At 40.0% G+C, this 12291-nt stretch overlaps 1 protein-coding gene across 2 annotated transcripts in view; it reads right to left on the minus strand.

Annotated features, from left to right (window-relative positions):
* MRPS27 (mitochondrial ribosomal protein S27) overlaps nt 1–12291 on the minus strand; it is a 109529-nt gene that overhangs the window by 73601 nt on the left and 23637 nt on the right. For both annotated transcript variants that reach the window (XM_008053966.1, XM_021710419.1), the window contains 2 exons: nt 3166–3236; nt 1067–1125 (listed from right to left, as the gene is read on the minus strand). In XM_008053966.1, the coding sequence (XP_008052157.1) occupies nt 1067–1125; nt 3166–3236 (130 nt within the window). The remainder of the gene's footprint in view (nt 1–1066; nt 1126–3165; nt 3237–12291) is intronic.

The raw sequence follows: 12291 nt of genomic DNA on the forward strand, positions 1-12291 counted from the left end.
GCTACTATAGATAATGCTAAATTAATCACACTTCTTTGTACAGATGGGTGAGTTTTGTGAGTAATTCACAACAAAATTGTTTGCAGCTATGGGAAAAAATAAAGTAAATGTGGTAATGTAGAAAATGTTTTAAAACAGTGTTAATTAAAAATAGCTGCCTAATAGTTTATGGTAGAGCTTATTTCCATTGTATAAAAAATGGAGCAAAGAGATACATATACAGGTTAAGTATCTCGAATCTGAAAAAACTACAAAATCTAAAACTTTGAGCACCGACATGAGGCTCAAAGGAAATGCTCATTGGAGCATTATGGATTTCTGGACTAGAAATGATCAAGTGGTAAGGATAATACAAATATTCAAAAGTCTGAAACATTCTGGTCCCAAGCATTTTGGATAAGGGATACTCAACCTGTTTACATGTGTGTGCATAAATTTTCACTGATCAGATTAACCACCCCCCCGCCCCAGAAAAAGAAAAGAAAAGAAAGTACTCAACTGTTGGCTAAGCTGTAAAAACAGGTCCCTCTCATACACTGCTAGTAAAAATATAAACGGGCAAAAACCTCAAAAGTAATTTGTCAATAGCTATTACTCATGAGAATTATGTGCAAACGCCATATGCACAAGGTTATCGATTATAGTATTGCATATGATCTAAAATAAGAGAACAGCCTGAAGGTTCATCAGCAGGGAACTGGTATAAATAATATATTCATAGGATGCAATGAGATGCAGTCATTTAATCAAAAAACCAGCCGGTCGTGGTAGCGCGCGCCTGTAATTCCGGCTACTCGGAAGCCTGAGGCGGAAGGATCGCCGGAGCCCAGCGGGCGAGGCTGTGGTGGTCGGGAGCGGCCGCTGCACTCCAGTCTGGGCGACAGAGTGAGACTCCGACTCAAAAAAAAAAAAAAAATGAGGAAGCTCTCTATATACTTATGGAAAGATCTCCAAAATACAAACTTAGCAAGCTGTCAAACATTACATATAATACTATGCACCATATTTTGTGTTTAATAGGATGTACAATTACAGAGTACATAGCCAAATCAAATGGAAAACTTACTTGTAAAGGTAATACTCTGCATGGTCTATCTCTTCTCGAGATGAAATGTTGTCCACAAACTAAAAGACAGAAAAAGAAACCTTGGTTGAATACAAATTATGTCATATATTTAGCCAAGGGCCTAGTTCTTTAAAAAGAACACATTGATCTTTAAAAAGATGGCAAAAACCCTATGTTATTGGAATGATGTTCATACTTAGTGGAACAATCCTCATGTGGTATGGCACTACCCCTGAATCAGAGCTGGTACAAACAAATAATATATATCAGTTTCTCTTTTTCTATGTGTAGAATAACCTTGATCAGAATTAAAAGCCAAATACGAACTTTGCTCAGAATAAGAGGAGAGCACTTCACTGACTGTATTTTTAACTAGTTATCTGTTTTTCCCTTTCTCTTTAAATTCTGATATTTTCTCTATGTTCTAAACACCAAATACATTGGAGTTTGGAACACATAGCCAAAAGGCTGAAGATTCTGATGGCAAAAACTATTGCCCAGAATGTAAAAATCTAAATTTAGAGAACTCAGTTTTGTAACCCTTTTTTCTACTGTGATTTAAGTTCTGCTGTGGACCAGTAAACCTGTAATTCTCCAACCAACAAAGTCTCTCTTCAAACCATAAAATCTCTGAGTATGGTCCTTAACTATAGTCCAAATAAACAAGCAGAAAGGATTTACTCCAAGGATAGATTTTACCCAAAGTAAAGACTCAGAGAGAAAAAAATATGAGATAATACATATTGTGAATGTGACAACCTCATGAAGAAGGAGAGGAGAAAAAAAGGGGAAGGACTCTAAGGATGTCTAGCACGTCTGGATTTGATTTAGAAATCCATTAAGGAACAGATAAGACATGTTTCAAACATGGGACCTGAGCTTGAGAACCAGCTCTGATCGCATGCTGCATGGCATGAACAGACGGCTTAGCTCCTCTGGGACTTAGTTGCTCCATCTGTGAAAGTAGGATAAAGGCGCCTGTCCTGAAAAATAGGAGGCTCCAGTGAGAAAATGTATGTGAGAGCTCTTTGAACCTTGACGTACTACCTCAACAAACAGTAAGTATTATGGCATACAGAGATTTTACTCATCATGTAAGAGAAAAACTAATGGTCTTTCAATTCTCCTCCAGTATACCAATTTTGAGTGTGTCAAATTTAAGTTATGACCAGTTAAATTGTTTCCAGACTAAAAGAAGAATATCAAGAAAGAAAGGAACAGGTCTAAAAAGAAAGATAATTCCTTTCCCTCTCCTAGGTCAAATAGTATCTTAAATTTTATGGTGTCACTAATTTCTACAAAAAGCTTTCACAGCTAAAATCTCACTTTAGCATCACACTATCCCTGCAAGGAAGAAACAATTACACCCACATTGGAAATGAGGAGGTTGAGAGGAGCCTCGGTGCCCAATATCATAAAGTAAGTTCATGATAAAGACAAGATCAGATATATTTGAGGCAAGTAACAGTAGAGAACAATGTTAGATATCTGGGTTTGAATCCCAACTTTTCTACTTATAAGCTGTATAAACTCGGGAAAATTATTAAACCACCCTATGTCATATATAGAATGCTTACCTCATAGGCTGCTGTGGAAATTAACAAAAATAATGTATATTAAGAAACGAATCTGTACAATAACTGGTAGAGAAGGTGCTAAGTGATGGTTACTATCAACTACTTCTGATTCCTTAGCCTAACAGTATTCTTCCACTCATGGCTTTGCAGTAGTTTAACATTAATATCCATTCTTTTATATACTTCTCAGTTGCCAAAGATACTTCCAATACTAACAAGTAAATATTATTACTTTGCAGGATGTATCGACTTAAAAAAAATAATGGTATCATATATAAGAATATCATATCCTAGAAAAATTAAATTAATCATAGACACAAAGGTGTATTACTAATATCAAAGTCTGGTAAATGCATTACCTTTTATTTCAGTCAAAGGTTTGCTACTACACTGTAAAATATCTATCGGTAACTATAAAAACATACCACACTCTGGAAAAACATTTCCTATGAAAGATATTCTTTATTCACACAGCCTCATTACATCTTCCTTCTTCTAAAAAATATGTTTAAATTTTCTTACCCGTGATATTGTTAAAGAACTAACAGGTAATTTTCTTTCATATGTTTTATCCATTAAAGATGCGAGATCAGCTGTGAAGACAAAGAAGAAAAAACAACTTTGTTCAATATACATATTTCTTAAGAAAAATCTAACAGATACATCTCCTGCCAGATGGCTGCCAACACTGTGAAGTGAGTATTAAAACAGACACTCAGTAAGAAAGCTTAGTAATTATTTTATATTAATTAAAGAGGACAAAGGAGTACCAGTAACATTTTAAAAAATGGAGTAAGTTTATAAAAATTCTCCACATATATTTGGTTGTTATAAAATGGATAATAAAATATCCCCGGAAGGAGACACAAGAAAGTGTTCTGACAGACTCCAGGAAAAGAAAGTAGACAATGGGAGGTCAAGGGAAGAAGATTCTTCGTTGCTTACATATTTATTCCTTTTGCATTTTGAAATATATTAGGGAAATATATTAGTTATTCAAAAAATTAAAAATTAAAATTTCCCAAGCGACTCTTTTTCCTTCCTGGCTGCAAGTTTATTCCACACAAAATAATCCCCTCCAATTTCACTGAGGTGGCTGACCACACCCACGGCCAAATCCACCTCTAAACTAGGATCCAGTTGCTGCCCCTGCCCAGCCTCGGCTTTCGTGTCAGCACCAGGGGGCACAGCACTCCGTCTGTCGGTGTCTCTGTCAGTTTCCCCTCTTGTGAGCCTTGTAGGCCACTCACCCTCCAGATCATGGGCCGAGGTCTGCCAGTCTCTGGATGGCTGCAGCGCAAGCTGGCTGGCACAATCAGGGGCAAGTGGAGGTAATCATGTAGATACTGGATACCCTCGTTGGTAAGGTACAGTGGAAATGTCTCCAGGCAAACTGTTCCTTCACGTAGCCTGGAGACCTGAGAGACTGCAGGGCCTTCATGACGAGAAGGTTAGGCACATTCTTGTCGGCCAGCTCTGGGTGCTGAGGCATATGGACGTCCTTCTCGGCCACCATCACTCCGTCTTTAAAAAGGAGTTCATAGATGGCAATCCGGTTCTTCTTGGGCATCAACATCAGGACAGCTACAGGGGCTGAGGCCGGGGCTCCCAAGTGACTTTTATACCTTCCCTGAATGAATCAGAGAAGCATCCTGGCCAACCTTAATGACTTTTGACCTGGACTATTCCTATTTTGGCTCCTTTAAGCAAAACATCTATGGGAATACTTGGTATTACTGAGATTACACTTTCACCTCAGAGTCTAAAAGATCTGAAATCCTAGATAGCATACTCTCCAAAATGTTTATTTCACATCTTGTCACTGCTCAGATTTAAAATATCTTCTTTCCCTTTCACCCCTTACTCTCACTCTCGGCTCACGATTTTGTAAAAGCAATCAAAAGAGAACTTCATCCTCCTAGCATCAAACCAATCAGGTCTTTAGCATCTGTGCCCATACACTGCCTTCTATTCTGTTACAAAGGATGAATGGTATTTAAAAAGCTCTCCGTTGTCCTCAGATCTCCTATAGCCACTTCTCTCAACAGCAAGACGACTCCCAAGTGTAGTACTCTGAAACAACCGTTACTAATTCCTGATATCCCACTCTTCGACTCATTCCACTAACACCAATAACCACCTCCACGTTGTTAAATCCAACGGTAAATTCTCTGTTCTCCTCTACCTGACTTTTCACTAGCACTTAATACAGTTGACCATTCCATCTTTCATGAAAGAGCCTTTCTTCCTCTCTTTCTTGAGTTCCTTTGCAGGATCCTCCTCTTCTTGACTTCTACATGTTGGAGTGCCCCAAGTCTCTGTAGTGGGGTAGATGCCCCTTCACCATCTATGTTGGTGATCTCATTCTGACAGTTTTAACCATTGCCTACAGATTACTGACTCCACACGTAAGTGCCTACCCTGACTTCTGCCTTTAACCTCAGACTTGGATTTCCCATTGCATAGGTGACACTTCATTTGGGTGTCTAACAGGTTATCTACACACTACATGCTCTCTCATGTCCTTAATCTTCCACTCTATACCCATTTTCTCCATCTCAGTAAATGCCCACTATATTGGCTGGCTTACTCAGGCCAAAAACATAGGCCTCACTCGTGACCCCATTCTTTTCACACTCTATAACCAATGTTTAAGCAAATCTTATAGGCTCTAGGTTTGAAATACAAGCTAGATCTTTATCATCACCACAGCTGCTAAGTCACCAATATCTCTCACTTCCTGACCTTGCATTAACCATCAGCCTTACAATCTAACCCTCCACCCATCGGTCTGAGGAGGCCTTTTAAAAGATAAATCAAATCCTGTCATTCTCTTTTCCCAACTAGCCAAAAACTTCCTATTATACTTAGGATAAAATCCAAAATATTTTCTAGGACCTACAAATGCCTGTGTGCGCTGGTCTGTGCTTTTTGTTTTTTTCTGTCTCTTATACTAAAAATAAAATCCATGAATACAAGGACTGAATTCACTGATATACATACTCAGTCCCTAGAACAATTCTATAAAAGGCACTCAGTAAATATGGAAATGAGTCAAAGAAGAAGAAGAAAAAGAGGAGTCACTGATTTCCAAGGTTTTTCTTACTCCCTGGTGAAAGAAATTAGTAACAAGTAAAGAAGAGACTCAGAAATCATCAGTTAACAAGTAGTATTTGTTGAAAACCTTTTGTTGTGTATTAAACCATTTTTTTCCAACTCTTCAGGCTGTGGGGAAATGATCTCAATGGCTCAGTAGCTACTGGGGGAAAACAACTTTGCAAAACCCCTTAAAACCTGATATGAAGTCCAAGTAATTTGCTTTTCTTATGACTAACTTAAAGGGATTGAAGGTAAGTGATTAAAGAATACCAAAAAGTCCTTACAACCCCTTCAGACTAAGGCGAATGAGTAACATTTACTCTCCTTGCTCATAGAATAGATGTTAAACAGCTCTCTCGTGATGCCGCATCTGTACGATCACTTCATACGGAGGCTCGTGTGTAGAGGCGACAGGCAATATTAGGATGTATCGACTCATCTCCCCCTACTTAAAATGTATAATTCAGCTTTGAAAAGCAGAATCAGGATCTACTGGCCCAATTAAAATGGCCCACAGCCCTCATCACTTCCTTGGGTTTCACATAGGGCAATGGATACCCCCAACGCCGAACTGAGTTGGCTTCTCTGATCACCTACCGTGTGGTAACTCAAGATGCCACTTGAATCCTTCACACCAAGGCATCTTCAGTCAAGTGAAATGGGCTGGGGCTGCCAAAAAAGGCAACAGCTGCAGAGCCAGCATCTGATGAATCACATTTGCATATTGCAAGTCAGAGAAAGGTCTGCTGCTCAATATACTCTGCAACAGATCACCTCACATCAGAGTGCTGTGGTGATGGATGAGGCTGAAAACTGCCCGGAGCAAGGATGGCCAGGGGAGCGGGGACAGCTGCGGCCTGCAGAGGGCCAGCGCCACAGGCTTCTGGACTGTGGGCTTCCACAGCCACAACCACACCTCATGCGACAGCAAGGGGCCAGCAGATGCCCAGGTTTTGTTCAAAGGGATGCATGTGCCAAAGAAGACGCTTGTTTGCTTGTCGCTCAGCCCCGCAACAAAGTCTGTGGGAAAAATGGATCCGAAACTTGAATCCTTCATTTAACAAAACTTAAAGCAGAACAGACAATGTGGAGGTATGTCCAGAGAAATAAAACATATACTAGTATTGAAATGCCCTTCTACTTTGAAGAAAGCAATACTAAAGATCAAAGAAGATAAAAGATTTTACTGAGAACCCTGTACTATTCTCAGTATGGGAGTATAATAGTTCACAAGCCTGGCTGAGGATGTGAATGAGGCTATAGAACTCAGATTCCTAGGCCTCACATCCACAGGGCATTCTAATTCTCTAGGTCTGAGGGAGGGCCAGAGTCTTTTAAAGGACAGCCTCAGGAGTTTTAAGTGCAGTCAATCGAGTATGTACTAGAAGTCAGTTATATGTTAGAACTACCATGGAGGGAACACAAAATACATCTTGGATGTCACTCCTAAACTCAAAGAAAATATTGAATAGGGATTCTATTGCTAAAGTAAGATGAATTAAATATATTTTTAAAAATTCCTACTATAAAAATAAAACAAATAAAATATCGTTTCCCTCAAATATATAACAGAGCTTTCAAGAAGGTAGATGTAATTATCAGAGCCAAAGGCAAGATGGAAGCAAAAACTTGGAGTGCTTAAGGGAATAAAGAAGGTAGCAGCCCCCTTGAGAGCATTTTTGGATCTCCAGTGATAAATAGATTTGGTTGAATGACTTTTCTGTGATAGAAGACAAAGCCAAGATTTTTGTAAGATAAGAAGCTGGTTTACAGATCTTCAGGCAAAGCCAAGACCACCTAAGGCCACACCTGTAGTACAAAGGTAAACCAGAAAATAATATACCCTACAAAGTAAACAAGCAAGAATATTGTTCCCTGAAGATTCTAAACTATGTGATCCAAAATATACCAAGATGAGAATTTTGTTTAAAGAGTTGGTTTTGCTACATAAAAATGCAAACTAATCTATAGGGCAAAAAGCTATCAGTGGTTGCCTGGGAATCTGGGATGTGAAGCAGAAAGGGGAAAGATAAAAAGATTACAAAGGAATAGAAGAAAACTTTGGAGGGTGATAGATAAGCTCATTTCTTGATTGAGCTTACCTATCATTGTGGTGATGATTTCGTGGACTCATATGAGGAAGACCCAAAAAAAGCCAGAATTTATTTATTAAAATTTATGTCTTTATTCTTACATGTTTAAACTTCAGTCACCTTCAAAGTATTCTACATCTGATGCAATACACCTGTTGACACACCTTTTCCACTGCTCAAAACAGGTTTTAAACTCGTCCATTTTGATGCCTTTTCGTGCTCGTCATTTTTTGTTTTACAAGATATTTCCTCTTGAGGAGTTGTTTCATCCAGGGAAACAAACAGACAAAAAGGCACCTGGAGCAAAATCGAGTAAGTAGGGAGGGTGGGACACAGGGGCCATGCCATTTTGGGCCAAAATCTGCTGAACACTCAGCACCACGTGGGCAGGCTGTGTGTGTAAATCACCCATCGTGAAATGGACAAATGCATTGAAGGAATCTCCAAAACAATTCGCTGAGGCCAAATGTAGCCTTTCACAACAACGCTGGCTGGCACACGGATGCTGATGGGTTCCTAGAACACTTACCTAGCGGAGGAAGCCTCTAAAAAGTAATTCCAGTTTTGGCCAGGCTCGGTGGCTCAGCCTGTAATCCCGGGACTTTGGGAGGCCGAGGCAAGTGGATTGCCTGAGCCCACGGGTTTGAGACCTGCCTGGGCAACTTGGTGAGACCTTGTCTCTACCACAAATCAAAAATTAGCCGGGTGTGGTAGTGCGTGCCTGTAGTTCCAGCTCCTTGGAAGGCTGAGGCGGAAGGATCGCCAGAGTCCAGTGGTTGAGGCTGCGGTGGCCGGGAGCGTGCCACTGCACTCAAGTCTGGGCGATGGAATGAGACACCAACTCAAAAAAAAAAAAGTAATTCCAGTTTTTTGGGGTTCCCCCTCATATACCTGTACATTTCCCAAAACTTATCAAATAGTACATTAAAATATGCAGAGTTTATTTTACATAAAGAATGTCTCAAAAAGTCATTTTAAAAGTAAGTTAAAAAGCAGGTTAAGGGTTAAGGCCAGGCATGGTGACTCACACCTGTAATATCAGCACTCTGGGGGCCTGAGGCAGAAGGACTGCTTGAGGCCAGGAATTTGAGACCAGCCTGGGCAATATAGCAAGACCCATTGCCACAAAAAATTTAAAAATTAGCTGTATTTAGTGGTACATGCCTGTAGCCCCAGTTACTCAGGAGGCTAAGATCGGAGGATCCCTGGAGTTTGCAGCTACAGTGAGTATGACTACACCACTGCACGCTAGCTTGGATGACAGAGTAAGACCGTCTCCTTAAAAAAAAAAAGCAGGGTAGACACAGGTAGGGTGAGAATTAGTAAACTGAAAGGCATATCTCAAAGAACTTCACAGCATGTTGCAAAAATAAAAATGAGAGGCATGAAAGAGGCGTTAAGAGAAAATAAAATAAAAAGCTCTAAAATACATTTAACTGAATTTACAAAAGAGGTTAATAAAGAGAACGGGAAGAGGTAATACACGATGAGATAATGACTAAGAGTATTTCAGAACTGATAAAAGATATAAGCTTTTGGATTCAGGAAACAAAAAAAATCTCAAGTTGAATAAGTAAAATTAAACCCACATCATAATACATTATTGTGATAATGAAGAATAAAAGGGTCTCAAAAGTGGCCAGAAGGAAAAGAGAAGTTACTTACAAAGGAAAACCAACTATACTAGCAGCTATTTTCTCAATAGTAATGATGAAATGCAGAAAATAGAGTAAGATATTCAAAATGTTGGTAGTAAATACTATCAACCTAAAATCACCCATCTAGCAAAATTTGTTTTTTTTGAGTTGGAATCTCACTCTTGCCCAGGCTGGAGTGCAGTGGCACACTACCATCACCCTGCTGGGCTCTGCGATCCTTCTGCCTCAGTCTTCCAAGCAGACGAAATTACAGGCGCCCGCTACCACGCCCAGTTAATTTTCGGTTTATTGTAGAGATGAGGTTCTGCCAAGTTGCCCGGGCTGGTCTCAAACCCGCAGACTCTAGCAATCCACTAGCCTCGGCCTCCCAAAGTGCTGGGATTACAGGCTGAGCCACCGAGCCGGCAAAAACTATCTTTTAAGAATAGGGCAAGCCGGGCTCGGTGGCTCAGCCTGTAATCCCAGCACTTTGGGAGGCTGAGGTGAGTGGATTGCCTGAGCCCGCGGGTTCGAGACCCGCCTGGGCAGCGAGACCTCATCTCTACATTAAATCAAAAAATCAGCCGGGCATTGTAGCGCACGCCTGTAATTCCGGCTACTTGAAAGGCTGAGGCAGAAGGATCACCGGAGCCTGGCAGGTCAAGGCTGCGGTGGCCGGGAGCGGCCACTGCACTCCAGTCTAGGCGACAGAGTGAGACTCCGACTCAAAGAAAAAAAAAAGAATAGGGCAAAACATGCAGAGTGGCATGACCACCGTCCAAGTTACCTGGGAGACCAAGGCAGGAGGATCATTTGAGTTACGGAGTTCTAGGCCAGCCTGGGCAACACAGTGAGAACACACACCCCACACACACACACACACACACACACACACACACAGTGGTAGGGGGCTTTTAAAAAACGCTTCAAAACATGTATCACAATTAAAATGTTCCAGTTTGTTAATGCAAAACGCCATGCTCAGTACCTGCAGCTAAAATCACAAGTCCCTTCCTGTAATGCTGTGCTCTGTGCCTGCAGTCAAAACCACAAGCTTGTGGTATTGTTGCAAAAAGTACAAAATCTCACACCATGAAAAGCCTCTTCCCCCCAAAGCCAATGTAAAACCTATATAAGCTGAGACCAGACTGTGATGGGGGCCCAGTCTCTGTGACTGGAGTCCTCTGGGTCGAACGCAGGCATTCCAGTAATAAACGCAGCTTCCTGCTTATCAATCAGTGTCACGGTCTCCCTGACTTGTTTTCCTGCACCAACACAAAGACATTTTTGGACAACCTAAAATGAAAAGAATCCATTAGTAATAAATATTCACTAAAAGACCTTTAGTGTAAAAACTCGCTAAAGAAACTTTTTCGAAGTTGTGTTTTTCAGAAAATGTGTTTTAGGAAGAATGAAAACGATCTTTTAAAGAGGACTTGAGATGCTAGAAAGAAAGGTAAGTAAATAAAATTGGTTAAGTCTAGGGGGAAACTGTTTAAGAGAATAACATTATAACGCTATAGGTGTGTTTTAAAGAATGAAACTTTATAGTATCAGACAATAGCATATAGTTGAGGGTGTGTGCATGTGTGTGGACTTAAAGTGTTCTAAAGGATATTAACGTGTCATGTGCGTTAGAACTGAAGACATATTAGACATGTTAAAAGTTATAGGGCAACAATCTCTCAAAGAGTAAAGATAAAGGATATCATTTCAGACCAGTAGAGGAGGAAAAAAGATGTGACAAACAAAAACACCCTTAATCAACCCCAAAGAAGGTAAAAAAGAAAAAAACCAGGAAAGGTGAGACTAACCACAAAATATGACAGAAATAAACCCAATTATACCAGTACTCATGAAATGACAATGTAAACAGACGAAACATGCTAGGTAAGAGATAATATCATCAGATTATTATCTGATTAGTTAAAAGTATTATCTGATCAGTTAAAATGATCCTCAGACTATTATCTGATTAGTTATCTGATTATTACCAGATTAGTTAAAAATACAAAAGTTAGCTAAAGAGCACAGATAAGTTGAAAATAAATGTGTAAAAAAGAAACTAAGTAAACAGTAGCCAAAAGAAAGCTGCTGTATTAATATAGACACAATAGACTAAAAGGCAAAAAATCCTAATCTGCAAATTAGTGGATCACTACACAATGATCAAAAAGTCATTTTTACCAGGAAGATAATTTTAACCTGGTGTGTACCAAAGTTACACACTTTATAGTACATAAAATTCTCAAAAAGAAATGGCAATCTAAACAGTCACAAAATCCGCAGTAGAGATGGGCTAGAAAAGAAATCTCTTAGGACAAAGTTGTGAGAAGGAAGATCCCTGAAGAAAAGATGGACTCTCTGTTGACTCTTTGTAGCTTTAGGCAAGAAACATTTTCAGTTTTTCATTATTTCTATGTAACTGTATGGTACTGTTACCCATTCAGGCAACACTAAACCGTGAGCTTAGGGCCAGCTGTGCACCTTATCTAATTTCTGATACAAAGAAATAGATACAGGTTATTATTGTCCTTCCTAGAAGTAGCCTTGGGAAACACAGTCTGAAACTGTGTTTTTAAAACTTTTTTTTTTAATCTTAGAGATGTGGGGTACAAGTCAGGATTAACTATATAAATAGGCTGCATGCAGGTACAGTCTGGGTTTCTAACTGGCCCTGAAACAGTGCTTTGGTTTTTGGGGGTTTTTTTGAGTTGGAGTCTCACTCCGTCGCCCAGACTGGAGTGCAGTGGCCACTCCCGGCCACCGCAGCCTCGACCTGCTGGGCTCCGGCGATCCTTCCGCCTCAGCCTTCCAAG

The sequence above is a fragment of the Carlito syrichta genome, unplaced genomic scaffold (assembly GCF_000164805.1).
Source record: "Carlito syrichta isolate Samal-C Ts95f unplaced genomic scaffold, Tarsius_syrichta-2.0.1 Scaffold288910, whole genome shotgun sequence".
Lineage (NCBI taxonomy): Eukaryota > Metazoa > Chordata > Mammalia > Primates > Tarsiidae > Carlito > Carlito syrichta.